This window comes from Enoplosus armatus, chromosome 4, assembly GCF_043641665.1.
Source record: "Enoplosus armatus isolate fEnoArm2 chromosome 4, fEnoArm2.hap1, whole genome shotgun sequence".
NCBI lineage: Eukaryota > Metazoa > Chordata > Actinopteri > Centrarchiformes > Enoplosidae > Enoplosus > Enoplosus armatus.
Window position 1 is genome coordinate 4,399,404 of NC_092183.1, and position 27,355 is coordinate 4,426,758.

A 27,355-nucleotide genomic window follows, 5' to 3' on the forward strand; every position below is an offset into this window, starting at 1 on the left:
TCATAAGAATCTTCACCCTGTGTACTTTTTATCAAAACATTTCTGTAGGATACTATGTTGATATTAAGTCACAAGGCACTAAATGTTCTTTGATTTTACTTTCCGAGTTGTTAACAAACATTTTGTTTTTGAAGTAACGAAACAATTAATTAACAAATATCTGCTGGGACAGCTATGACTCCTAACTGACTAATAACGCTAACTTTTAACCAAGAGTTTGGTTGAGAGATCGTGTTAAGGACAATACACTGGCTGGAAACAAAAGTCCCATCCTGAGCAGGTTCTGCTGGAACAAAAAGTGGATTGGGTATCCTGAGCATCCAGGTATCCACATGTAAGAAACACCTGTGATGGGGGAAAAACTAAATGTTTGGTAGTTAGGAAGATGTTACTGTCAAACATTCTTAAAACATTCTAAAATACCAGATTCTTATAACATTTTTACAGATTATAATAGCGTCACAGTTACATATTGTATCTTTGTTAAAAAAAATAACATCCACACGTGTTCAACATCCTCAGAAAGTTGCGGTCAGAACGTTACAAAACTGTGTTCTCTGGGAACTCAGATCTTTTCTCTGCAACATGAATACAACTAATATCTAAAATATCATTGATTTCACTTCATTGGAACTATGGGGGCGAGCCTAAACCGTGAAGAACAGCCGAGGACTAAAAGTATGTGCTCGATAGGCGATATGGTTGATGTTAATATCACAATAGGAATAAACTTGTAATATTTTGACACAAAATAATGAAATTGAACAATGAAATCACATTTAAGTAGATAGATTTTAAAATATATCATTTTTTTTGTAGTTTAACAGACTCTTTATGCACCAGATAATTCTAAAAACCTGATATTTAAAACCTGTTTATGGAGTTTATTTCGCTGTCATAACTAATATCCCATTTATAATATCCTTAAAATAAGTGTTGTTAATTTCTTCTTCATTCCCCAGATGTAGGCGATGATCCGATGATGGAAGGAAACTCCGCTGATACTGACTTTTCACATAATATTGTTTATTTGCATCAAAGATCAGGATCAACAGGCATGCTCATCTAGACCTGTACAGCACCCGTAGCCGAATCAGTACTGCTGCCTCGAACACTGTTCAAGCTCGTCTTTTAAACATTTAGACATACATGGGGTCCTACTATAACACGAGTCTGTAAACTTCTGTTTCCTATCTAGGGTCAGGAAAAGAGACCTCTCAGAATGACCTTTCACATGCCAAGGAAGACCACGTCTAAACAACAATACATCTTATCTTTATGGGGCCCCAACATCTGCTAGTTGTTTTGATTAGTATCAAATAATACACATCATAAGAAAAATATCCAAACACATTCTTCCAATAACTCTGCGTGTCTACGTCCACCTCCAGACCAGCTCACAGACCATTCAGGTCCCTGTGGGCCACTTGAGGGAGCATTTCTTTAGAGGTTGTAATTATTTGTAATAACTATGAGCTCCTCCGTTCGTGTATTGAAGTGAGTCACAGGGGTTTTAGCTAAACATCTGACAGCACCTTGGCATCAGTGCTGCTGAGGCAGACTGTCTCTGATCCAGGATCAGCTTCCTCATGCCTGCCTGCGTGTGCCCTGTAAGAGCAGAAATCTTAGATTGACAAATTTTGGAATTAACCTCAAATCTGTTTCCTCTTCTTCTTCATCCTTGACTTTTTAAAATCAGATATCTGTATATTATTGAGCTCCAAATGCGACTGAACACCAGAGCGGCTGTTTGTTTCCAAACTAAAGCACGCAAAAGTTTTTTTTAATGAATGTTTAGCCTCTCAAAGCACACATTCAAAGTTAGCAAGAGACCATAGTTGAAAAAGTGACTGGAAGCATGCAGCCACAGCCCCCTTCATAGCTACCCCTCCATGCCTCCCTCTGATGTGGGACAAGCTGTAGCTTCCCCTTTCCATCAAAAGCCTAAAGCCAAATAGATTTCAGTTCTTTTTGTTGGCTGAAGTTCAGTCGTCTCAGCCTGTGTTGAAGGCTGACAGTATGAACACTTCTTTGAGCTCTGACGGCTCCTGAAATACAACAACCGAGAGCTTCCTCACCTGTCTTTGCTGCAACTTCATTGGCTATTTAACAGGGTTTTAAATATGGCGATTTCTATGTTAATTATTTACTCCTTCTGCTTTGATACTGTAGAAAGAGGAAATGTTCATGTAAATGTCGCTCATGGTGAGATGTTAGTAAAAAAATGTGCAGTAAAACGTCAGGAAACGCAAGGAACGACTGCGCCTAAACCTGACCTAGGTCTGTGTGCTGCACCCTGGTCACCCAGCATCCACCCGGACCACCCAGGAGGTCTTCTGTGCAGTAGAAAGCAGAGCGAGGCCCCCGGAGTCCCCTTCTGTGTTAATCCTCCTTATCAGTTCATATCTGTATTCTTCACATCGGGTGTTTCTGAGCTCATAAAGTCAAGGCTACACTGGGGAGAGATCAGGGAAAGATAAGTGGCGAGAATATTACACAACAGTGGAGATCAAATACAAGAAAGAAATAGGCTTCATTTTCTCAGGAAAACAACTCTTTTTTTCCAATTTTTTTTCCTGCATCCGCATGGGGAGGGAGATTCAGTAAATCATTTAATTCGTTGCACAGAGTTGATTTTGGCTTTTGAACCGGGTGTCATTCCGGGAAGGAATGTTGTGGGTCCTTCCCATTGTTGTGCGCTGCTGGCATAGGCTCAGATTACGCGCGCTGAGCCTGCGTCAGTGAGCTGGTCCATCTCTTTAAATAGATCCCCGTCCCCGCAGTCAGAAGACAACCCGCACTGCTGCCTCCGTCAAGCGCAGGCTCGACACTCACAGCTTCGCAGGACTTCATCGCGGAGGGTAAGTGACTGGTGCATTACTTCAAACATGCGTACAGCTCTCTGCATTCGCATTTGACCAGTTTTGGCATGACTGCGATAAAGTTAACGCACGACTTACTGCCAGGCTGCATGCATCTCCCACTTTTACTCTGCAGCATGATTACAGACTGGTGTGTTATTCCCGCCTGCAGGAGAGTTGTTTTCCTGTGGGTCTCAGTGGCCCCGAGGCTAAATGTTTTGCACCAGCAGACGGGAGATAAAATGTGTTTATAGGAGCGGGCTTTAACCCAACTATCTGGCCACCGCAGGAGGAGACGCACAAGGCTTAGACTTAGACTGGGCTGCACTTAGATTTTAGCCCAATGTCAGCCAATCATCAGAATCAGAATCAGAAATACTTTATTGATCCACGGGGGGGAAATTGTATTGTTAATACTGCTGAATTGAAAAGACTTAAACTAATAATACTTAAAGCAGCCATCGTGCAGAAAAATGACCCCTGAAGTAGGTATTTGTACCTCTACTCTACTGCTACTATTGTACTTTTTACTGCACTACATTTATTACATTACAATCAAAACGTCTTAACAGTTGTACAGTAACAATACTGCACGTGTATTTATTACAAGCAAGAGCAAGAGCTAACGAGGAATCAACACAAATATCAGCTTGGGTGGCGCCGTAGACAATAGTATACTTCTCTGTTGGAGTACTTTTAATACTGTAAATACATCTTCCAGATAATACTTATATACTTAACATTTCATGAAAATCATTTACAATACCATTATTACAATACAACCATTTAATAGACGAAAAGATTCATTGATTAATCGACAAAAGAGTATGAAATATGAAGCAAATGTACTTGATTAAATTCCACCTCTGACTTTAGCTTCACATCTGCTCGCAATGGCTTTCTGGTGTTGGTTTTATTTGGCAACTGCGACATGTTTACACCCTGATTCATCTGCAACAATCCATGTGCTGATTTTATAGTGGACACAATAAAAGCAACCTTTTCCTGTGAGTTAATCTGAAGACAAATCTGTGCATACAGTTGGAATCTGTGTGGATTAGTTTACCCGTCTGGTGTGAATAAATACACAGAGGCACATTTTTTCACACTTTTTCATGGCAAAATGACTTCACTGAGCTACCTGGTCTGCTTAAACAAAACTCTACTCCACTCGGCTGCAAGCAGATTTATTTGAGGGATCCAAAGTGATCATTAAAGTTTCACCACAAGCCCAAAAAGTTTCCATAGTCGTTACGTAATGGATGGCTGAGAATACAAGTAAGGTGTGAAGACAATTTTTCTCCCCAGTATTCAAATGGGACACTTCTGGACAATGTGCGATTGGAAAACTGGAGTTTATGACGTTTTTTTATGAAGTACTGCTTTGTGTTTCTGACTTATTAAAGGCTTTTCTGTCCTTCTCCTCATGTCAGAACGCCTCTGAAGAGACAGCATGGGCTTCGACACCGAGCCGTATTTTCTGAAGACTAAAGATGGGAAATATGTGACGGTCCGGAAGTTCGATGGAAGACTGCAGCTGTGTGCTGTTGAAGATCAAACAAGTAAGTTTCTAATGACCACAAGTATTTCAAAATACCAGATTAACTTTGTTAAAGGGGCCAAATCCTCGCTTTAAGCCACTGAGGTGCAGCGGCAGGGGTGACCTAATTGACTTTGCTGTACACACAAACAAAGTTACCTTTAGACGGAAGGAACAGTTTTTCTTCTTGGCGGAGCACCTACCCAAACAAAGATTGGTTCCTATTTATAGAACACAGCGCTAGTTACACAGTAGATCCTGCTACACCACTCAGTTGACAAATCAGTGAAATTATGGCTCCTGCAGACCTACTGTGATCCACTGCCCCATTGATCTATGTCTTACACTCCAGTGAGTGGCAACATTTGTATTTTGATATGACTTTGAATGATTATGGATTATGCCAAATCCCTTGACTCAGACACAAATGTGTTGTCTTGCTTCTGTCCTCAGCATTTGAGGTGTTCATACGCAGACGTTACACGGACACAGGAATCAAGATGGCTTTACATTTCTGCCACGGAAATGATATCTATTTGGCAAGCGTGAGTGAAAACAAGCTGCAGGTAAATATAAACCTTTAACAATGGCAATATGTATCATCTGCTCACAAGCAACAACATCATCATGTGTGAGGAGATGGAAGTGTGTATAGAGTTGCAAAATGATTTCCCATAGACAATGCTACGTGACTCACAGATGGAGCATGTCTCACTTCACTTCTCTGACTTCTCTGAGTTGCTGGTTACACTGTGGGAGTGTCCTGAGAAATGTTTGTCATTTCTATTCTCACCATAAAACCATCTGTGACCACAGCTGATTGCTGCATGAAGAAGCAAACTACAAACTTTTTATAGCCACTTTATCAAAAGATAGATCGAGGGTTCAACATCAAATTAAAGAAAAAGTAATATTATTGAATGTTCACATTCCCTGGTTCTTTCTGCCTAAAATGGGGCAAAACATGGCTAAACATTGTGTTTTGTGTGTTCACAGCTAACGAAGGCTGCCAATGGTGAAATCCCAGATAACGTTTGTTACTGGTTTCTGAAGAAAAACCTTGGAGGTGGTGAACATTACGGCCTGCAGTCTGCGGCCAACCACAAATACCTCTCAATAAGCAATCAAAGAAGAACAAGCACGTTCTTCCTCAGTGAAAAGTTTGTTCTGTTCACAGATCAAAAGATTGGACACGAGTAGAGGTATGTTTTTCATTATTCTTATCAAAGTTATTTTGTATTGTACTCATTTTTTATGCTCTGCATATGCAATACAGACTGGATGTCATTAACAGATCATCTGGATCTCTTTATGGACTCACAGGTCAAAACAGAGGCATTAATACATTCTTTCACTGCCAAAGAAATTATTTCCTTGTTTTCGGTAATGTGTGCATATGTGTTTGGTTAGCTGGCTTTTAGATCACATGCACACCCTCTATGACACTGAGCCAATTCTCATTCAAGCCTTTCACTCTGGTCCAGCCTCTCCTCCCTCCTCCTGCCTCCCGCTCCATCTCATCCATCCAATCAGAATTTGTGGTTCCCTATCATGCCTCTATTCAGGCAGAAACTGGCCCTCACCCTTCTTCTCTGTATTGTTTGGTTTGTTCTGCAGGCACGCAGCACCAACTCAGCTTCACCTTCTGCCACATAACTCAAGATCTGCCTGCTTCCTTTTGCACTCTACCAGATCTGTTCCGGCTCTGGACCAAGCGGACAGTGGAGTTATTTAGATAATTTGTCATTCTCGGGTGGTTAAATGTCTTCTTGTTAAACTTCATTAAAGGGGTCTTGCAATTTATGTAAAAGTTGGGGGACTTTTTGTTAAACCTTTTCCTGCTGGGAAATTCTGTTAAGCCTGTCTTTCAAACTCTATAGAGTCCTCGAGGGCATTATACAACTGTTGTTGTAGTACTCCACGTAACTGATCTTCATGTGTAAAATCGGTTTCCCTTTAATGTGAAAGTTTTCCTCAAATGGTTTTGATGTGTTGGTATTTAAGTGGGGAAGGGGGTGTTTTCTTATTTTTGTGATTTGTATGACTTCTGTATGTCTGTGCAGCCAGAGTTTCTATTAGCCAAAAGTTATTGGGTTAACTAGAGCGCCACACCACTATCTTTTGAAACAAGCTGTTCGGGGTTCTTTAACGCAACAATATTCATGATCCACGACCCTGATTGGCTGGCAGTGATGCCGACCCAGCTTGATCAACACCTACTAGTTTATGAGCCTGATTCAGACCTTGACCTACAGCAGTCGTTAAATAGTGAATGTCATAATTTTCAGCAGCATCAATTATACAGTTTTATCATGTGAAAAAAATGTTGGTTCAACAGTTGAAGCAACTTCATACTTTGCCAGTATTTAGACACCACCCAAACTGAAGAGAAGTAATGTTTTCCATAACACCCCGCCTTTGGGGTTTAATGCGCTGTTGCATTTTCATGTCTTCGCTGGTGTTGGAAAAGAGAAGCTTTACATATATGTATTGTTTGTCATTTTTATACTAACGGTGTAACTATAAATATAAACACATTTTTAATAAACAGTTATATGAATGGTGTTCTGAATTTGAATTCTTGATCAGTGAATCCTCTGTGATTACTCCTGTTCTGGACTGCTTCACACACACACTTTGGAATTTGTGTTGCATCAGAAAAAACAACTGACTCAGGCCTCAACCTGTCAGGGAAAGATAGTTAAATCACGGCTTTAATGGTTTTTCATGCAACTTAAAGAGGCAGAAAGACTCCTGAAGTACTGGTGCAACAGTTAGAAAACATGCCAAATACAGAGAAACTGTCAACATACAAAACAGGATAAAAAGCAGAATATTGAGAGTGGCACCAAATTACAATTTATAAGTGTGTTGTATCAGGTGTTCAAATTAGAAAAGGGGCTACTTGTTTTTTTTTTCTTGTGGCACCAACCAAATGGATTACAGTTCACTGATTCATTTGGAAACAAGAGCCAATGCCTCCGACAGCCCTGCTGTAGGCAGCAAGATGTAACACAACTCGCTGCATCATCTACCAGGATCTGCAACTGTAACGGTGCAACGACTCAGAAATCACAGACCCCAAAAGGCACGACTTCAGAGGAAGTAATGTAAGGTGAACGTCCAGAATCTTTAAACAAGTCCAAGAAACAGGCAGGGGTCAAAAACCAAAGAGGAGTAGGCAAGGAATCTTCAAACAGGTAGGAGGAAAGGTATCAGGCAGGCAGGGAATCGCTGGAAAGCTAGGCATGACACGCCAGACAATCTGACAGAAGCTCAGATGAAGAGACAGGCGGGAGAAAACTGTAGGGCAGGAGGTCATGGCAGGACCTGTGAGGAGAGTTAGAGTTAAGGCAGGTGAACACAGGGCAAAAAGCATGAAAGATGGTCTCTATCTAGGTGAACTCGTGACAAGCGGTAACTGTAGTCTTTCACAGTAAGCACAAAGCACGTGTTTTCTAGTTGGTGTGTATTGGACAAAGGAGGGACAGTGGCTACAAAAGACATTGGACTGGTTCAACTCTAAGCATGGCTGTTTTTCTTTAACTTGAAATTCCATTTCCATTCAAATATTTAATATGTGATCTGCAATGACTTCTCTGAAGCCTAACTGTGTGGGTTGCGTTTGAATATTTGGCAGCTTTCCCTGTGTTCCTCACTCTATCTCTAACTGGGAGCCCAGCCACCCTGCAGAGGAGACTCATTTCCACCGCTTCTCAGCTTTTATGTGTATCGTGTACACAAAAAGTCATGGAAGTAGTCGTGTGAATAATGAAACGAGACAAAGGCTGCATTTCCACCCAACAGTTTCGGTGTAGTACCCTTAATATCCGTACCTGCATGTACCTAAACCCTAGATCTGTTTTGCGTTTCCACCGCAGACGATACTCTTAAATGCAGGCGGGGTTGTTACCGGATGGTAACAGTCAACCACGTAAGTAGCGTGACTTCATATACAGTAAACAAAGGAACGCAAAGGTACTCAGGCACAGTGGTACTTTGAGCTAAATGCTCGCTGTCATGCCTTGTGAGACAAAAGAGTACGATACATCGTTGTGGGAGCCACGAATGTCTCTTTTTCACTCTGATTCAAAAATGTCGACCTCATGGAGGCGCTAGAGGAACAGTCAGGGGATCACCAAGTCATTGGGGTTCATCCCATGGGGACCATGCATGACAATACAACGTTTCATGACAATCCATTCAGTTGTTGTTTAGATATTTCAGCCTGGACCAAAAGTGGTGGGCCGACATTGCCACGCTTGCAGCCGTTCCACTAGTGAGCTCAGAAGAGACCTCCAAGGAGTTTCAAACCCTGCATTCATACCCTGTCTTACTCTCACACCTCTAACAGTTTCGGGAAGTTAGTTGTCAGATGCAGCCCCTCAAATTCCACTTAGACACTGTCTAACACTACGTCGTGTTGACAGGAGTCAAGTGTAATTCTGCAAAAATTGTATGTTGTGCTGCAAAAGTACATATACTGTTACACCTTTATAGCACCATTATATGTTTATCATAAAACATTCTATTGTATTATTGCCTTAACTGTGTGATGACCGGAACCACACCTTTTTGCCATGAGGTGTATATCTAATCTAATCTACAGCTTTATTGCATATTGACTCCACACCCCTTCCTACTTGTTTCTAAAGGCTGCAGTGTTGTACGGTGACCTATAAAGCTTAAACACATTACTGTACTGTAGGTGGGAGGAACAGGAAAGTTATGATGAGAAGACAGAAAAATGCTTTATGGAGGCTTATCCGAGTCTGACTCATACACTAAGTATATTTAGTTGTTCGATATCAGCAGGAGGTGAACTGGTTCCTCCCTGACAACAGCTCCATGAAAATGATCTGTAAACAAACCAATCACTTCTCTTATTGAGTCCCGTTTTTAGATATTTTTGACATTTGCCTTTATTTGACTGGATGCAAACTAAACACATGTAATTCAGGCCCAACTTTATTTTTTATTTAAAGGTTGTAATGTGAAATTATGCCCTCTGTAGCCTTTGTGATGGATCTATCAGCTACTCAACTTCAAAGGAGAGTTTTAGTGTCCCATATACTCCATGGGTAAAAAAATCCATGGGAGACAATAAACTCTTTTAATGTTTCATGAAAACACAAAGGCTTAGCTCCTCCCTCTTTACAGTTAAATGAATCATTAGTTTAGTACTAAATCTTTGCTTTTACTCACAGCAAATTGTTTTCTGCACAGAAGCAAGTATGAGTTGGCAGCAGTTGGAAATACCAGAGCTCCACAACTCAACACTATCTGCAGCAGCGCCAAAAGCGATGCGAGCAACATATTAAAACAGACACAGGAAACCCAGAAACACAGAAAGCCAGTTGAGGGTTCAGGGTTATCTTCCTTGTGCGTGTTTCACATTGTTTCTTGTCACAAGAGCTGGCACATTGCATTGCTGAGAAGTGCAAAAAATATCCACTGCAAATGAGATAATCTGTTTTTTTATTACTTAACAAGCGACTTCATGAGCTGAAGGAAGAGTTACAATTTATATTTCTATCACCCAAATCTGCAGCCACTGCCTGCCACTCTCATAGCTACGGGCAGCTGTTTTCAGCGAAATAGCTTTAAAAACCAACTTTACACTACCTGCTCAGCGCCAAACAGCGGGCAGACACAGTTAGCAACTAGATAGTGAATATAGTGGAACATTTAGCAGCTTTAAAGACGGCCATTTCCCTCAGTAGTTGCTGGAGACCAAAAACAGAGCTCAAAGACAGTGAATGTTGGACTTACGTTGAATGCTTACGTTGCTCTGTAAGCGCCGGATGTGTAAATAAGCAACTGTTCTCCATATCAACTTAAAACGTGATGATATGTCAATGTGGTCAGCTTTTGCAGGTCAAGCTTGCAAACTACAAAACAAAATCACATGGAATACTGACACTGTCCTCCCAAGACATCTGTTACGTTCAAGTTACGAGGCCCTCTACAGACATGCCTTCAAACCATGATGTTTCCCTCACAAAGTTGTTTTCGTGCCTGAACCTAACTAAACCTTAATCATAGAGTTGTTATAGTAACATGTTTGGGCGGCACAGACAAATGATGCCCTGTTGATAGTGGCGTCAGATCAGAAAACACTTCTATGTGTGCTTCTGTAGGGCATGGACAAACTGACGTACTGTATTTTGCCGTTTTGATTTGGAGGAACTGTTAGGAACACTGGTAATGATGACAATGCTGAGTTATCATTGATGTGCAGTAAAGGACTCTGGGCTCTGGCTCTTGTCTGAGCCATGTGCCTGACACTTTGTTTACAGCTGTTTACATTCCTACAATTCCCATCACTGGAGTGTGAAGGATTTAAAGCATGCATACTGGCATTTCTAGCATTATATAAAATCTAATTAAGTATGTCTTACTTACTCAGCTCTGATTTAGGCCCTGGATAATAATACACTTTATACAAACATCCTTTATCCCTTCCTTTTATTGTAATTGAGATTACATGTTAACGTAAAAACAGTCACATTTACAGATATTGTAATTGTAGATGTTAACCCCTCCTCAGGTCATCACTAGATACCAAACACCGGAGGACATGACCTTGGTGTCCTCAATGTTATTGCAGCCCCAAAATCAACAGTGTATCCCTCCCAAACAAACAAGAGGGTTAGAGGGTTTTCGAAAAATATATTTAAGTTGCTTCAAATTGACTGATTGATTGTTAAAGTCGTGTTTGTTACTGGTGGTGACCCATAAAATGAGTCCTTGCTTTATCAGTTTCCATGTCATTACCTAACATTATAGTAACACAAGCCGCTGCATTTACTCCTACAAAGTCCTTATTTGGTGACTAATATAAGCTGATGTCCGATTCACTTCAATGCACAAACCTTTGTTTTATTATTTCTATGCTAACTTCACAATTTAACAGATACATCTGTGTATCGCCGTTGTGACAGTAAAAAAATATGGTGAAACACTAACAACGATGCATACTGAATGATTTTAGCAGCTTTAGCTTTGCTGTAGTTTTAACGTTCGAGAAGTCAAGTATTGCAGCTTTAAGTTCATTGGCAGACTAGAATTTTAAATAATTGCCCCAGAAATGTACCTGCACCAGTTTATCCCACTCAAACATACTGGATACTTTCGCCACCAACACCTGCCTCACAATATGGACACATGTATATCCTAAAGGCATGACTTTAATAGATACAGGCATACTGTAATAAGAGGAAGGCCTTTATCACGCCAGTTCCCGTATCTCAACAACTTAGGGATCAGAGATTGTACCCGTCATTCTATCCTTTTAAATTCTTGGCTGGTTTCTGATTATAGTGGCCATGGGTGTGCAATTTACTGCTCTGTGAGTGAAAGCAACATGGTAACTTTGGATAAACTCCAGGGATCTGATCCAACTCCTGCTTAAGTATCAGGATCATTTCCAGAATCAAGCAGAACATGGCCATCCTAAATATAACGTGACAGGCACTTGAGACAACAAACGTTTACGCCTTGCCCTGGGGTTATCTGCAGAGAGTTCTGATTTGATTCATACGGAATAACCAGGACATCCCTCCAACACATGTCGCTGTTCAGTTTTTCAAAGGTGACTTGTTGATGCTTTGAGCACCACAAACAAAATTCCCTTTACCTTTACCTTTTACCCGTGCAGCAAGCACCAAACTCCGGGTCTGAGAAGTGAAGCCAATGCGGAAGTGCCCTCAACCTGCATTCCTTCTAATGACCAGCAGGGGGCGGCTTCACTGGTTTTCCGATTGTATAGAAGTTTATGAGAAAATGACTCTACTTCTCACTTGAAGTACCTCAGTAAACATTTTCCTAATAAGTTTATGGTCTTAGTCGCTTCTTCAGTACTGCATGATGTTTATTTAGTAAATTATGGTCCCATTTAGAGAAAAATAGATGTTAGAGCAGGGTATGCTTTAGGGCGTGGCTACCTTGTGACAAGTCACTACCATGGCGAGCTCTCCCTCGAGATACGCCGCTAGCATGGCTAAAAACATTGACTATTGCAGCTTTAACCATTTCCCTTCATCCGTGCCAAATTCTGCATTTCTTCTGCAATGTGGCTGCACGCTTTTAAATATTTAGACTGGGTCTAAAGCAGATTTCCCTCCAGGGATTAAAATATAAGTATACAATAACTTAGTGTTAGAAAACTTAAATAACTTGATATACCAGAAAAGTCAGGAGTAAAATATTGAGATACACCCTGTTGCCAGTTTATTGGGTCTACCTAGCTTTGATTGATTCACATTTAGACTAAATATTGAACGTTCTTTGCTGTATCACTTTATTTTTACTAATTTCGTTTTTATGGTTTCATTTTAGTTTTCACTTTATCATTATTTATTTTAAAGCTGCACTAATAGATATTTAACAATGGATCAAATGAACACGAGTAATGTTAAAGCAGTCGAATTATCACTCGACTCTGCAGTTCCCCTCAGCTCCACAGTGTGTTTTGGTGTCTTTCAGCTCATTGTTTTGGTTTTCTGGCCTGTGGACTTTAATGTTGCTCTCATAAGCTTTGTTTCCAGCCCAGCAGGCAGCTGTTTTCAGTGAAAAAGCTCTGATGAGCCCACTGAAAACTACCTGCTCAGCACCAAACAGCAGACATTATTGACTGGCAGCTAAAGAGCCAGATGTTTCCCTCAGGAGTTGATGGAGAGTGAACATTAGACTTACATTCATCAGGTGGACACAAACACGAGTCCAAATGAATGCTAATGTTGCTACGTGTCTGCAGGATGTGTAAATAAACAACTTCTTAAGGTGACAATATGCTCCCACTACTGTGTGACTGTATTGATATATGGTCACAATGCATTCTGGTACAGAGCACGGATACATTTCATGGCCAACTAAGTAACTTTTAACAAACCCACCATTACTGTTGAGTGTGTTAAGGCGCTGGTTTCCCAGAGATACACTTTGACTATGGCTTAGATCAAACTAACAGTCAGACTTCAGATAAAACAACAACAACATTTTTCTGTTATGTTCCTCCTTCAGGTTTGGGAGACGGTCAGGTCATGGTTACATGGTTACATGGTGCTATGTCGGTCCAAGTATTTGCTCTGTGTATCACTATTCACTCACTCCCTCAGTCCTTGAATCTTTCAAAAGGACACTTGAGTTGTCAGAGTAATGGCGCGGCACAGGGGTTCCTTGCCCTTCTCTTTGAATGCAATATTTAGAAAAACAACAAAAACAAACATTTACTTATATAAAAAAGTTGAAGGTTAACACCCTAGGCTATGGTGCACCTGAAAAATGTTATGTTTAACAGCCATCCTGTAAGACCAGACAGTTCAGTAGAACTGACGACACTCAATACCACATACTATATGATATCTATATATATATATCTATATATATATATAAGGTATCTTGTGACAAAACTTATGCAAAAAGTGAAGCTGATTATCGGCACAGTCTGTGAAGAGATGGAGCAAACCTTGGTCTGTGGGTCATTAAGTGTAGAAGGAGGCAGAGAAGGAAGCGAGGGAGTAGTGAAGGAAAGGAAGAAGCCTTTCTAAGGATATGGATGCAACATAATTTGTCAAATTAATTAGCTAAACTGTGTATTTGGGGTTCTACCTTTCTTACCCTGAGATATATCATGGAAGCAAAGTAGTAAGACACATTTAAGTTACCATATCCAAAATTTCCTTAACATCCAGCAGTAACAGCAATCATTAGTATGCAGCATTGGAAGCTTATAAACTGTGCTCAAGAGCTCAACAATGTGACAGGTGTGAGTCCTCACCTTCAGCTTCCCCCACTACAGATGAGATGAACAGGTTGTGTGATGGGAGCTGGCGGTCAGCACCGCTGTGACTTGATCTCTGCTGCTAGCATGTGGCATTGGTGTGGTATTGCCACTCTGGCAAACGTTTGATGAGCATCACAAGTGAGTTAATGCAGCAGGGAAACTAGCATTAGTAACCCTGCTAGGTATGTCAGGGGGGCGCAAATCAAAAAAGGAGGTTACCTGCTGGAGTTTTGCAATTAATTACCAGTTATTTTATAATAAAGAGTAATAGGACCATAATGTGAAGGGGATATTTCAGCTCTATTGACTTTTTTCTTTTCATTCTTTGATTATATCGTTTTATTTTTGTTTTTTTACAGAATATTTTGCAAAGGAAGGATCTGAGCGTTGCTGTACTTTTCAGGAACTTTGTGACAATGTTAGCTAAATGTATGTAGGCTTATCTGTTTCTCATCAGTCTCATTTGTTTTTTAGCTGATGTGGTTCGAGCATCTGATCTGGATGCCTCCTGGGCGCCTTCCTTTGGACGTTTTCCGGGCACGTCCAACTGGAAGGAGACATCGGGGTAGACCCAGAATACACTGGAGGGATTACATATCTCATCTGGCCTGGGAACGCCTCGGGATCCCCCAGGAGGAGCTGGAAAACGTTGCTCGGGAGACGGACATCTGGACTACCTTGCTTAGTCTGCTGCCACCGCAGCCCGGCTCCGTGTGAGCGTAAGAAAATGGATGGATGTTTGTTTTTTGCTATGTTTCCTTATTCTATGGAAGCCAAGAACAGTCCTGGTTGCAATAACTTTATTTTATCCACCACTTAATCATTCTGTTATCTCGGAATAACAAGACCATTTTGTCCTCATAACAGGACAATTTTATAAAATAAATATGTTGTATATGTATGGGGTGGGTTTTTTTTTATTTGGGTGTAGTTACAGTGATTTTACATTTTCATTTTGTATCTCCTGACATATGGAGGTTGAGATATTACCTATCCACAAATATACAACAATGAAAACTCAAGAGATGTTCAGATTCAAAGAGAAGAAGAGAAGAGATGCTAAAGAGTGTGTGTGATGTGTCATTGTGTGCGTGCATCACGCTCTGTGCTGCATCTCTCAGCAGTTCACTTCTGTGGAATTCATCTGATTTTCTACATTGGTGCATGGGATTAGGATGACGCTGTGTCATGCGCGTAGAAAATGTAGTTTGTGTGAGCGCGCAGCAGAGAGCAATCCTGACACATGGCAACACGGGCTAAAAATAGCTCAGAAGCTCCTCATTCACCACTAGAAGTTAGATTTAGATATTTGCTCAGCAGGCGTGGGATCCCTGGTCGTTCTGGTCCAGATGTGCACAGTCTCCTCGGTTACCTCTCACACTGTCCTCCCCATCATCATCGTCTTCTTTGACCTATTTCTATTTCATCACTCTCACTCCTCCGTATGCTTTGCACTCCCTACATAAACATTCCCAGTTCATTTAATTAGTTACTGGTTGGTTTGACATCACTTTACTTTCTTTATATAAACATTACTCATGCACTTCATCATCATGCGCAGAATTGTCCTGAATCAGGTTTTCTAACATATGACATTCTGATGAACAGAGATTCTGATAATTAGTCTATATTTGTCAAGCACCAGATCACAGATGCATCCTGGGTGTGTGATGCTATTGATCACAATAGATTAAGGCCACGCTCATGTCATGGATGTGGTGGGAAAGATTCTCATGTTCACGACTTGTGAGAGAGTTTACGTTACTGGACAATTCAAGATGGTTTTATGAGTGCAGAGACGGTCGTGTGAGGGTTAAAAACACTGTGCAGTGAATGCTGGTAGTTACAATAACTCAGATGTAACATGAACGTGGCTTAAGAAATTGGGTTTAGACTATCTGTGACAGTCATGAGTTTCAGTTCTACAATACAGACGGTCAGACAGCCTCTCATGAAGCTCACAGAAATCTGAATAAAATCCCATTTAATCATTTAGGACAGCAAATCTGTCTTTAAGGTGCGGTCAAACTGCTTATTGGCACCGAAATGTATTTGTGTGGCAAAAAGCAGGTTGGACATGTACTGGCGTGTCAGTTTCATTCATGTAGCCCGATATCTCAAATCATGCATTTGCCTCAAGGGGCTCTGCAGTCTGTACAGCAAACGACACCTTCGATTCGGATAACTCTTACATGGGGAAAAATGGAAGAGACCTGTGTGTATATGTTCTTCCTTTTTTTCATCCTTCAAGCCTTTGAGGCAAATTTGTGACTTGACTTAACTTGAAAGGACATTAATCTTCAGTGATTGCCGGGTTGTGAAACAATCAGCATGGGTGTAACAAGTTAAATATCAGCATTTTGAGTTGGTGGTGTTTCACATGGCTCCTTTGCTTAGTAAGCAGTGAATCACTATACAGTGGAATAGATTTCAATCCCTCATTTGAATCTAATCATTGGCTGTCTTGTGATTGTGTAAAACATCCGGATTAATCAAGAATAAATTACAAAGTGTGCAAATGGACTCACATTCCTAAATTAAGTATTGTCTCCGTTGTCCTGCACATTTAGGCTGTGTGTCATAACACGGTTAACAAGGCTGCTGCTAATAGATTAATAATGAGTACCTTTGACTCAGGTAGGCCAATGCCATGTTCACGTCACATGGGATGGTTGGTAGAGATGGAAAATATTGCCACGTTTATTACTTGAGAATGTTCACGTCATCTTCTATTTGATTGCCGAGTTGGTCGTGTGAGTGTTAAAAATACGGAGAATTGACAGTTTAACGGTATATCCATTAGATTTAGGTTTAATCGCGTTGACCAACGCCCATATTTGTTTGCTTTTTAAGGTAGCCTATTTCCATATTATTTAGTTTTCAGAAAGATCTGACTTCTGACTCGTAATTACGTCTACTTACAAGTTTGAAACTGGTGACTACGCTAACTCTGATATGACATGAACACAGAAAAAGAGCTGACAACATGCCTTTTTCACTGATGACTTTTTGACATGTTACAATAGGAAAAGCACAGGTGTAATTAATACAATTAATGATGGCTGAATTCCATTTGGCTGCGTCAGTTTCAGGGTCCTTATGGGGGGCACTTGAATAGAAGCCATCCTTCATCCTGCACTCAAATGTCTGCTGTGAAAAAGGCCCATCTGCCGCAGTAGTGTTACTGTTTTTACTGTTTAGGAGAGCTGTGTGTGTTAGTTCCACTTTTACAATTTGTGACGTCTGTTAATGTTTTTAAAAATGAACTTGAATGAACCCGCTGAAATGTTTTAGGGTTCGTAATCTTTGTTTTTTTTTTTGTTTTTTTTTAAACAAGTTAATCTCTGTTCATCTCCATACGGAAGCCCCGAGAGGCAAGTGAGAAAAAACAATCTAAGTCTGGTCTAAATAGTTTTCCTGTGTTTATGACTTAAAGGTCCTATATCATGCTCATTTCAGCTCTATATTTTTACTCTGGGATTCCACTAGAGTAGCTTTGCATGATTCAAAGTTCAAAAAAGTCCTTATTTATCTTCTACTGGCCCTTCATGCAGCCCCTCAGTTCCCCGTCTGTCTGAAATGAGTCGTTTTAGACAAACTGAACAACCTCCAAAACCATCGCAGGCCACAAACAATCTGCCCACGTGTTTCTCTCTCACTTCTCTAATTACCGTACCCGCCAACATCTTGCATCATCATGCATTACTGATGGCCATCATTTGTGCGTGGGGTTGTGGGAGGCAGGATGTCGGACACCAGGTGTATTCGACACACCGCCTCCTCTTACAGATCCAATCCTCAGCCCTCACTACCTCTCACTCCTCGCCAGCTTATTGTGGCTCGTAGCTCTGGAGCAGGCCATCGGGACACCGGGGTCATGTGAAATAATCCCCTCTTTCACTGGTATTACGTGCCCTTGAGCTGTCCTCTCTCTCTCTCACGCACACATCAGTGCTCTGCGCCACTTCATTTTTCCTCTCTACGCACACTCTTCATTACTCAGTGCTCAGAGAGATCATGGCGGCTGTGTGCAACACAAGGAGGAGGGGGCGGTGCTCGTTTATGTGAATTAAAATGTGCGTGCATGTGTACATTAGATATTGTATCACTTCCCCTCGGGGATCAATAAAGTATTTCTAATTCTGTTTGCACGGATGAATCACAAGGCTACGTGGGGTGTGGCCACAGAGGATTAAGCATCATCCTCACAAGCCAACGTGGGTCACAAAACACGCTGATGACACTTTGGTGAAACATCATACAGACAACAAGCCTTTTGAAAGACGCAACAATTCAGCTAGGCTGGAGCTACTGGCTCATAAAGTCATATTGTTATAGCTTTATTGCAAAGATGATGCATGCAGATGAGTCCTGAAGGTCATTCAGTCGTTTCTGTTGTTGCCATTGCTAAAGCTTCAACAAAGGCCTTATTGAAAGCTTGTCTACACGCTAAAAAGTACAGATGTTCCTCATGATTCTACATAAGATTGTGAAACTGTGGAGATTTTATGAGACATTAGCTCACAAGGCAGTTTCCACATGGCTGTGCCGTCATGTTGGAAGTGATCCTTCCTGTCAGGGTCACCTTCTCTACACAAGGTTCATGACAAATGTGAAATCAGAGGTATTTCGTAGATGCCTAAAGCTGTATTGTGAAACAGCGTTATAGTACGTGATTGCATGCCATTGGTTGCTTTGCATGTTAAGGCAAGGTCAGCATTTCTCTGAGCACAACTGTTTTCTCACAGCTCTGCTGCATGAGCTACTTTTTCACAGAAGTTTGACCATTCAACTGGCACTTCTGACTGCTTACACCCACCACAGGGTGTGGAAGTCAGACGGGTGGATGGGCCTCAGACGGACATGTCTGACATGTCAATTACACTTAATGTTTTTATGAATCATAACCACAATCCATCCCTACCCTTAACCACAATGTAGTTGCAGTGCACAGATATTGTAGATAGTATGATTTTTCCCGTATGAATCTGTCTGGAATTGTCTGATGTTGATGTAATTCCAAATCTAAAAGAGCTAAAAGATGAGTAAATATTGGATTTATATCCGTCAGGTCAACTCCACGCAGATGTGGCCCAAATTTTGCTAATATGTTAGCAATAGCTCGAAAATCAAAACAACTTGAAAAAAGCATCTACAATTTAATTCACATTACTTTTGTAACATTGGAAATGTTAACTTTCGATTTGTGAATTTGAACCAAAGCTGAACCAGACCCATGGGGTCAAGTGTGGCAATTAATCGAGGCGATTTGATTGCAAATATATCTGTAACATAGTTGAAATACGTACATTGCATTACATTTATTTGGTAACATGCACCACTGAGTTCAGTTCATTTTTTGCATTGGTTCTGTCTGGCGGTTTAATCCGGCCTGATATGGACGATTTAATCCAGAAACAAATCCTTGAGCTGCTCCATAGACTGAATAACGGCCGAACTAAAGTAAATATCAAAATGTATTTAGGTGGGTTAGGGTGAGATTATCTATGAATAATATTCAAATTCAATTTCTCATGATTTATTTTTGCCATCTTTGTTCTCCACTACTTTTACATTCAATGGGCAGTCAGTCAGTGACACAGTCAGTGTCAGTGGTGCAACTCCACAAAGTGTCACCTGATGGCATCACAAGACTTAATGTTCTGATTTCCAGCTCACAGGGACACCGTTTGTACATGTCGATCTGAACGTCCAAATTTGGTTTGGTTTTCCTCTTGGTTTTGCTTTCACAACAACCTCACATACAGTCAGCATTGCACCCACGACTGATTTACAGACTACAGATTCATTCACTCTACTATTCACTAAAATACTGTTTAAACCACCGAGCCTGGGCTGTGACATTGGCTTTTGTGAAAGGGCAGGATCATTTAAAGTGCACTATGAAATCTTCAGCAGACTCCTCCAACGTTTGTTCCTGTGAATCATCCTTCCTCCTGTCTGGGGGTTGACAGACTGCAGACAGCTGATTAACATCCTGTGCCTCTGAAATGAAACACTGGAACCCGCCCTGTCAGGCCTTTCACATGCTGCCCTGTTGACCTGCGCCATATAGGCCTGCGTACGGCGGGATATTTTTAGGTTTCAGACAAGCCTCGAAGGATACACGGATACTTCCTGGATGTTTGGTTTAATGGAGGGTGTAGCAGAAGGTGTTGCAATGTGGGACCCCTCTGTTCAGTTTAAGACGAGGGCTGTTAGATTGTCAGGTAGTGTATTTGGAGAAGAGGAGAACGCTGCAGGCCTTCATATTCAGGGTGTTGTTGATTTGAGGTACATTTTCAGAACAAATCCAGCTTTCATTAAGTAGATCAGCTTATTAAATCACGCCGTTAATAGAACATTTACATGAATGCGCTCCATTTATTTGTAAAGTAACTGCCACAGTAAGCACTGAACTGGACATGCGCTGCACTCGATCTCTGATTCCAACCAGCTTTTTTGATGCACTTACACACGTTTATATGTTTTTTTTTAACTTGTTTTTATGTTTGTTTGGGTATTTTTGTGTTACTAAGTACATTAAGGAAGTGTTGTACTTCAGTGCAGTCTTGCGATACTTGTAGTTTACTTAAGTATTTCCATCTTAAGCAACTTTATACATTTACTCCACTACGTTTAAGAGGGAAAGGTTGCACTTTAGTGACTAACTACTTCGGTTTTACGTACAAAACATGTGACGAACTTGATGCATTATTATAGATTAAAGATTAGAGATTATCTTTCAGGATATTCGAGGCTTTATAATTTAACACTCTGAAATGGGTCATTGCATATAATGAGTATTATTACTTTGGATACTTTTGGCTGGTAATACTTGTACTGTCTCTTATATCACCTTTTTTTTTTCTTCCTTTTTAAAAGTGTAATATAAATAAAGTTTGCTTGCTGAGCTTCAAAATGTTTTATTAGGTGCAACATGTTAAAGTTTCACCCATCCTAAAAAAAATACCCAAAACTGACGTGGCTCGTCTTCCTCCTGTAGTGGAATGTAATTAAGTACATTTACGTAGGTACAGTTTTCAGGTACTTTACTTCAGTATTTCCATTTTATGGTGCGTTCTACTCCACTACAGCAGGAGATATTTATAGCGACATTGTTATAGATTAAACTACGCAACACAATGAAGTAGTTAAAATAAGCTCTACCTCAACAACCTTAAAATGCTGCTTACATGTTAGTGAATCAGTAATGACTTTCCAGTAATATATATATATATATATATATATATATATATATATATATATATATATATGATGAATATAAGACTCTGATTGGAGCCATTTTGTATTATGAGTACTTTTACTTTTGATAGTTTAAGTACGTTTTGTTGATGATTCTTTACTTCTTTACAGGAGTTTTACTTGTAGTGGAGTATTTTAGCCGGATCGCCATCTTCATACCTCACAGCAGATAATGTTTATTACCTGAAAGTGTCCCTCAGTATCTGACGAGAATCTGATCTGTGAAATCGCCATCTGTTATCTTTCATTTGAGTGAGACGAATGCTGGCTGACTCATGTAAACCTCTTTGCTCTCAGTGACACGCTTGTTGATGAAGATACACCTGCCTGTCATGCTTTCCCTTTCAAACGCAATGCTGCGAAAAGCACTGACAACAATATGCTTGTGTAAACTGCCTTTGACAAACAATTATGAAATCATGTGGTTGAAAGCTCTGGAAAAAAACTACTTTGACAATGTGTACTTGCCAGTGGTGGAAAGTAACTAAGTACTTTTACTTAAGCGGTGTACTTAAGTCGGAGGTATTTCTATTTTATGTGACTTCTATATACACTACATTTCAGAGGGAAATATTGTACTTTTTACTACACTACAACAGCTATAGTTACTAGTTTCATCTCAGATTAAGATTTTACATAGAAAAACACATGATAAGCTTATAAAATAGGAGATAATGATACATTGCATTTCATAAAATGATCATGTTTGTATGTAAACATGATTATCTTCAAGCTATCATATCAATGAAGTAGTTGTTAAAGATTATTGGCAGACATCTGAGTTGTTAGAAGCTCCACCAAAGAGACGTTTCCCCTCTAAACTTCTCACATGGCTTCATTTAAATAATAGTTTGAGATTTAATGAGGTAAAAGTACGCAATATGTTTGTCTAAAACATGAAAATTGATTTGTGTATCAGAACTTTAATCTTCTCACGACCCCTCAGATCTATCTTGTGACCCTTTGGCGGTGGGCTGACCCCGAGGTTGGGAACTAAACTACCTGACTGTTTATAAAGTTGTTAAACTCTTTAGTTTAAGATGAATCAGTGTAATAATGTAATATAAGTACTCACAAGTACTTTTGCAAAAAGAGTATTTTTACTTTTTATACTATTACTATTACTATAATAGTACTATTACTGTTTTGCTGATAATACGTCTGTGATTTTGAATGCAGGACTTTGGTAATCAGAGTATTTTTACATTGATGTACTGGTACTAATACACTTTAAGTCAGTTGCTTATGAAATAATGTGGAAATATGAATTATCTTGAAGCTAACCGTATTGTGTATTTTAATAACTTAATATAAAGGCGAAGAATTAAAGAAATGGGAGACGTTTGGTCAATAAATGGCACCTGTTGCAAAATAAAGATACAAAAGCACAGTTACTTCACATCAGACAGATACCGATAATTAACTGATAGAGAGTCAATCAACAGTTTTTTAGTTTTTTATACTGTTCTATGGTTGTAAATGTATTATCTTTGGGTTTTGGACTGTTGGTTAGACAAATCAAGCAATTTAAAAGACGTCTCCTTGATATTTTATGGACAAAATGATTCATCAGTTATTTGAGAAAATGACCCGCTGGTTAACAAACTATGAAAGTCAACTGAAAAATCCCAACACCTCTGTTGCACTGATCCTGTAAGGACAAGAGTGACATCCACCCTGAAGTGGGAGGATAAAAAGACCACACCTCTCCTGAGCAAAAACCTTTTTTATTTCTCGTTGAAAGGAACTTGGTAGAATATTACAGCAGAACACACGACTGAAACAGCTGCCATTTCACGTAACACAGTACAGGAAGAAGGATGTAGTTCAATCTCATGTGTAATATTATATATAGTATATTTATATCAATAGAAAAGAAAAAAAACTATTGCTCCCGGGTGATTTTTTTTTTTTTCATATGGCATTTCTGCATTTGTTGTGTTGAAGTGGGTAAAGTAAAATTCAACGAGAGGTTTACACACCAAAGGAAGTGGGACAATGAAAGTGACATTCCCCAAAGCACGGGAACTTTGTGGCTTTTTTATTAGGCTGAGAAGTAAACTTTAACCTTTTTTTTTCTCCATTGCAATACAGAAATAAAACTTGAAACCGCTCTCAAAAATGGATAAATACCATCATACAGCAATCAGAGTATGCAAAAGAAAAGAACACAAGGCAGCTCCGCGTAAGAGCAGGCATGCAAAAATGATCATATTTTTATTTAAAAAGGAGCACTAAAGACAAAATGTTGATGATTGCAGGTGTTTTTGCGTCGTATGGCAACTGATGGAAAGCCAATTTATGACAAAACATGGTTGAACGGGTGGACTGAAACGAGGGGACAACTCGATGCTATGTAAAGTGAACTGGAGTGCTGAGTGTTTGCTGACAAACTACTTCAATGAAGTTGTTTCTAGAAATTGCTATAACATACTGTGTTATCAATTTGTTGTACTCGTCTTAAATTTCCTCTAAGGAATAAAAGAAATGTTAGGAAAAAAGCAGGTATGAAATATCACCCTGGACAATTGCATCCAAGTTTAGTGTTTTAAATAAGCCACTTTAGGCAGCCTTATCTAATAAATGTCTCATATTTCTAAGACATATTTCAATATATCTCTTTTGAAAAATAATTCTATCTATACTTGATCTTTTTAGTAAGTAAATCTCTTCCAGTATATATTTTTTCTTTTTTTTTTTCTTCAGGTACACAGCACCCCACTGTGGGTTTTGTTTTCCAAAAGCACCTAATTTTTCTTACAATCAGACTGAATATTGCTTCAGTCATTAATGGTCTGAGTTCAAGATTAAAGGATCCAAATGGCGCACCCTAAATAAAAGTCAACAAGGTCAATTCCCTTGCGACCATAGCTCAAGCCCGGCAATATTAAGCTTTAACTCGAAAAAATCGTGACCAGTGCTAGAGGCCTGAGCTCACTGCGTCCCCTTTGACAAAAAGGTCACAGGGGTCAAACGTGGGCCTGCAGCATGTGAGACATCATCAGTTGCCACAGACGTCTCAACTGCAGCAACTGGCTGACCCCCAGGACCTCTTGAGGATGATGCACAGGCAGAGGTAATGCTGATATACCCCCAAATATACGGATTGGACTTGCCAGCCCTGAGACAAAACAAGCCACGTGTGAGCAGGTTTCACCACATTTCAGCTATCAGAGCAGGAGAAGGTAGCACCTGAGGGCTGCACAGCAGGGAGAGAGGGGAGGGAGGGAAGGAAGAGAGGAGGGGTGGGAGGGCATTTGGATTCATTTGGATTGTCCAGAGAATCCAAATGAGTCATGTGCTTGTAACAGATCACCTTATGGGACCTCGCTGGGCCGAGTGGATGTCCTGCAATGCCAAGGAAGCCCCCTTATAGCTGAGACTGCGGCTCTGGGTGTTGTGGGTCTGTCTGGGCAAGCTGTCCGAGGTCATTTTAGACAAAAACACACACACACACGCACACACACACACACACACACAGTCATGGCGAGTGATGCAGGCGCTCTGTCTCACTCCCACTCTGCACCTGCTGGTATGAGTATGTCACACGTCTCACACTTCCTTATTATCATCACACAGACTACAGGTCAGCGCCAGGTGAGCTCTTACCATTGGATATCAACGAGGAAGTCGGACTGGTAACCTACTGGTGTGTCTTGAGCACTGTCAAACTTAATTTGCTGGGCTACATGTGTGAGGTTATCAAAGAGACAATCAATATATTTATATATATATATAGATATATATAGATATATTTGTATATATCATTTTTTTTTTATCAATAGGGAATCTCATACAGGAGCTGACTACTGCAGTCCGCACTCATTTAGCTATAACATCCACCTAAACTTTAACATGATTCGCTTATATAGACAGTTATTTCTCAGTCCAATATACTTTTTTTTTTTTTTCTTTTTTACTCCGTTGTTTTAGCATTTTAAAGTTCGATTCGTCATGCACAGAATAGTCGTTCCTCTCTCTCCGTTTCTCCGTTTCTCGCCAGGCTTTGCATCATGTTGTCAGCTTCAAGTAGCCACCTCTCCATCAATCGTCGTCCACGTCGTCGCCCTCGGACTCCTCTCCGGTTCTCCTCTCGTACATCTTATCCCGGTGCCGCTCCTGGATCTCTTTCATTTCCTCGGCGTAGCGGCTGAACGCTCCCCCGAACTTGCCCCACGCCTTGAAGGGGATTGTTATAGAGTTTCTGTAACTGGGCTTCACTTCGCTCACCCGTAAGAAAACTCCGTACTTGTTGGATCCCACGTCAAAGAAGAACCGCTTGGAGTCCACCATGATCGAGGTGCCCTCCGGAAGCTCGCTGTAGCCCCCGGCCCCTCCGCCGCCGGCCAGCTCCTCCTCATCTCCACCGTAGTCGTCTATTAACTTGGCCAAGGCGTCGCGGAACTCTATTAAGCCCTGGGCCGGGAGTGCGATGGTTTGTCCGGCCTGCATGCCAGTCCCGGGGATGCCACCCCCTCCAACTCCGAAACCGGGGCCTCGGTTAACGGTCTGCCGGATCCGGAGAAACCGACCCCGCTGGTTCTCCTTCAGGTCGAGGTAGTATTTTCGGTTCTCACGCACCAGGAACTCGCTCTTCAAGGCCCGCCTAGGCCCGGTGTCATCCCCACCGGAAGATTGGGCGATCTGCTCCGGGGTGCTAGGCCCAAGCTGGGCGTAGTGCTCTATGAAATCCCCCAGGTAGTCGCGGAACTCTGCCGCAACTGACATAGAGAGGGTCAGCCGACTTTTCGAGCCCCCGGCGCCAACCTCGGCGATTTTGATGAACCGGCCTTTGGCGTTCTGCTTCACATCAAGGTAGAAGCGTTTATTCTGTATGTCCAGACGCTTCGAAGCCAGCTCCTGGGTCTCCGAATCCCGCTGGTAATGCTGAAACCCGCCGCCTCCTCCTCCCCCTCCGCCACCGCTGCTGCCACCGCGCTCACTGCCACTGTCCCCATCCGCCATCTTCGCCACCAGCAGCCCGTTTCTCTGCGTATCTTTGACCCCCACCCCCCCTTGCTTGCCGAGCTCGCAGAGGAAACCGGACGCTGACTGCTGGGCTCCGATTGGCCGCTGAGGCTGTCAATTACAACATCAGATAGAGGCCTTGCGTTTTCATTCGCCAATTATCCTGCCTGTCATTAAAACATAACCGCCCTCTGGATGACATTCGAGTACATATTGTATTTACAATCCATAACACCATGACAGTATACAACTCATGTTTAACGTAACGAAGAATTTGTTCTTTGGTGAATTTACTGTTACCGTAAGCCGTTTCCTAATGCCGTCAGTACAAAACAACATGCATTTGAATATGTTTTGAGTGCCCTTGTACTGATATACAGGAGTTAATTCCAACTACGGCCTTCTGATTATGTATTTTGTACATTTTTGGGATGGATGCCCCTGGAAGGACACTCCACACACACACAGTCCCGCCTACTTGTTGGTTTCGTGCGCAAAGGCAGGCACGATGATCTTAGGGTGGGGGATGGGTGATTGTTCTGCAAACCGTTTGGCCATTGGTCGAAATAGAGATTCGAAGTAACAACACACACTCTGATTGGCTCTCTAGACTCCCACGAGGGGTCGCATGCAAAAGATTTGCGAAAGGGTTTATTGTTTCTTTGCTTTCGGGAGCCGAAATTGTTTGCTATCTACTCAGTTCTACAATCAAATAACGAGACGGAAAAATGGTATGTGCGCTTCGGCTAACGCTAAATGCATTACCGGGGATCTCGGTACATGTGTACTGTAATTAATGTGCAACTGTAGAAAGTGCTGTTTTGAATTTGAACTGAAGAAATTCGACCAGAAGGTGTGTGGTTAAAAAGCTTGCTAAAAAGCTAACTGTTAGCTAACACCTTAGCATTAACATTAGCGTGAGAAGTCCGAGTT

The 27,355-nt window shown here is 41.0% G+C and overlaps 1 protein-coding gene across 1 annotated transcript; it reads right to left on the bottom strand.

Moving 5' to 3' along the window:
- Positions 1-23,164: 23,164 nt before the first annotated feature.
- LOC139284303 (transcriptional regulator protein Pur-beta) lies at positions 23,165-26,428 on the bottom strand. Its single transcript, XM_070904529.1, has one exon. It carries the CDS (start codon positions 26,417-26,419, stop codon positions 25,499-25,501), a length of 921 nt encoding a protein of 306 aa, XP_070760630.1. The 5' UTR covers positions 26,420-26,428; the 3' UTR covers positions 23,165-25,498.
- Positions 26,429-27,355: the final 927 nt, after the last annotated feature.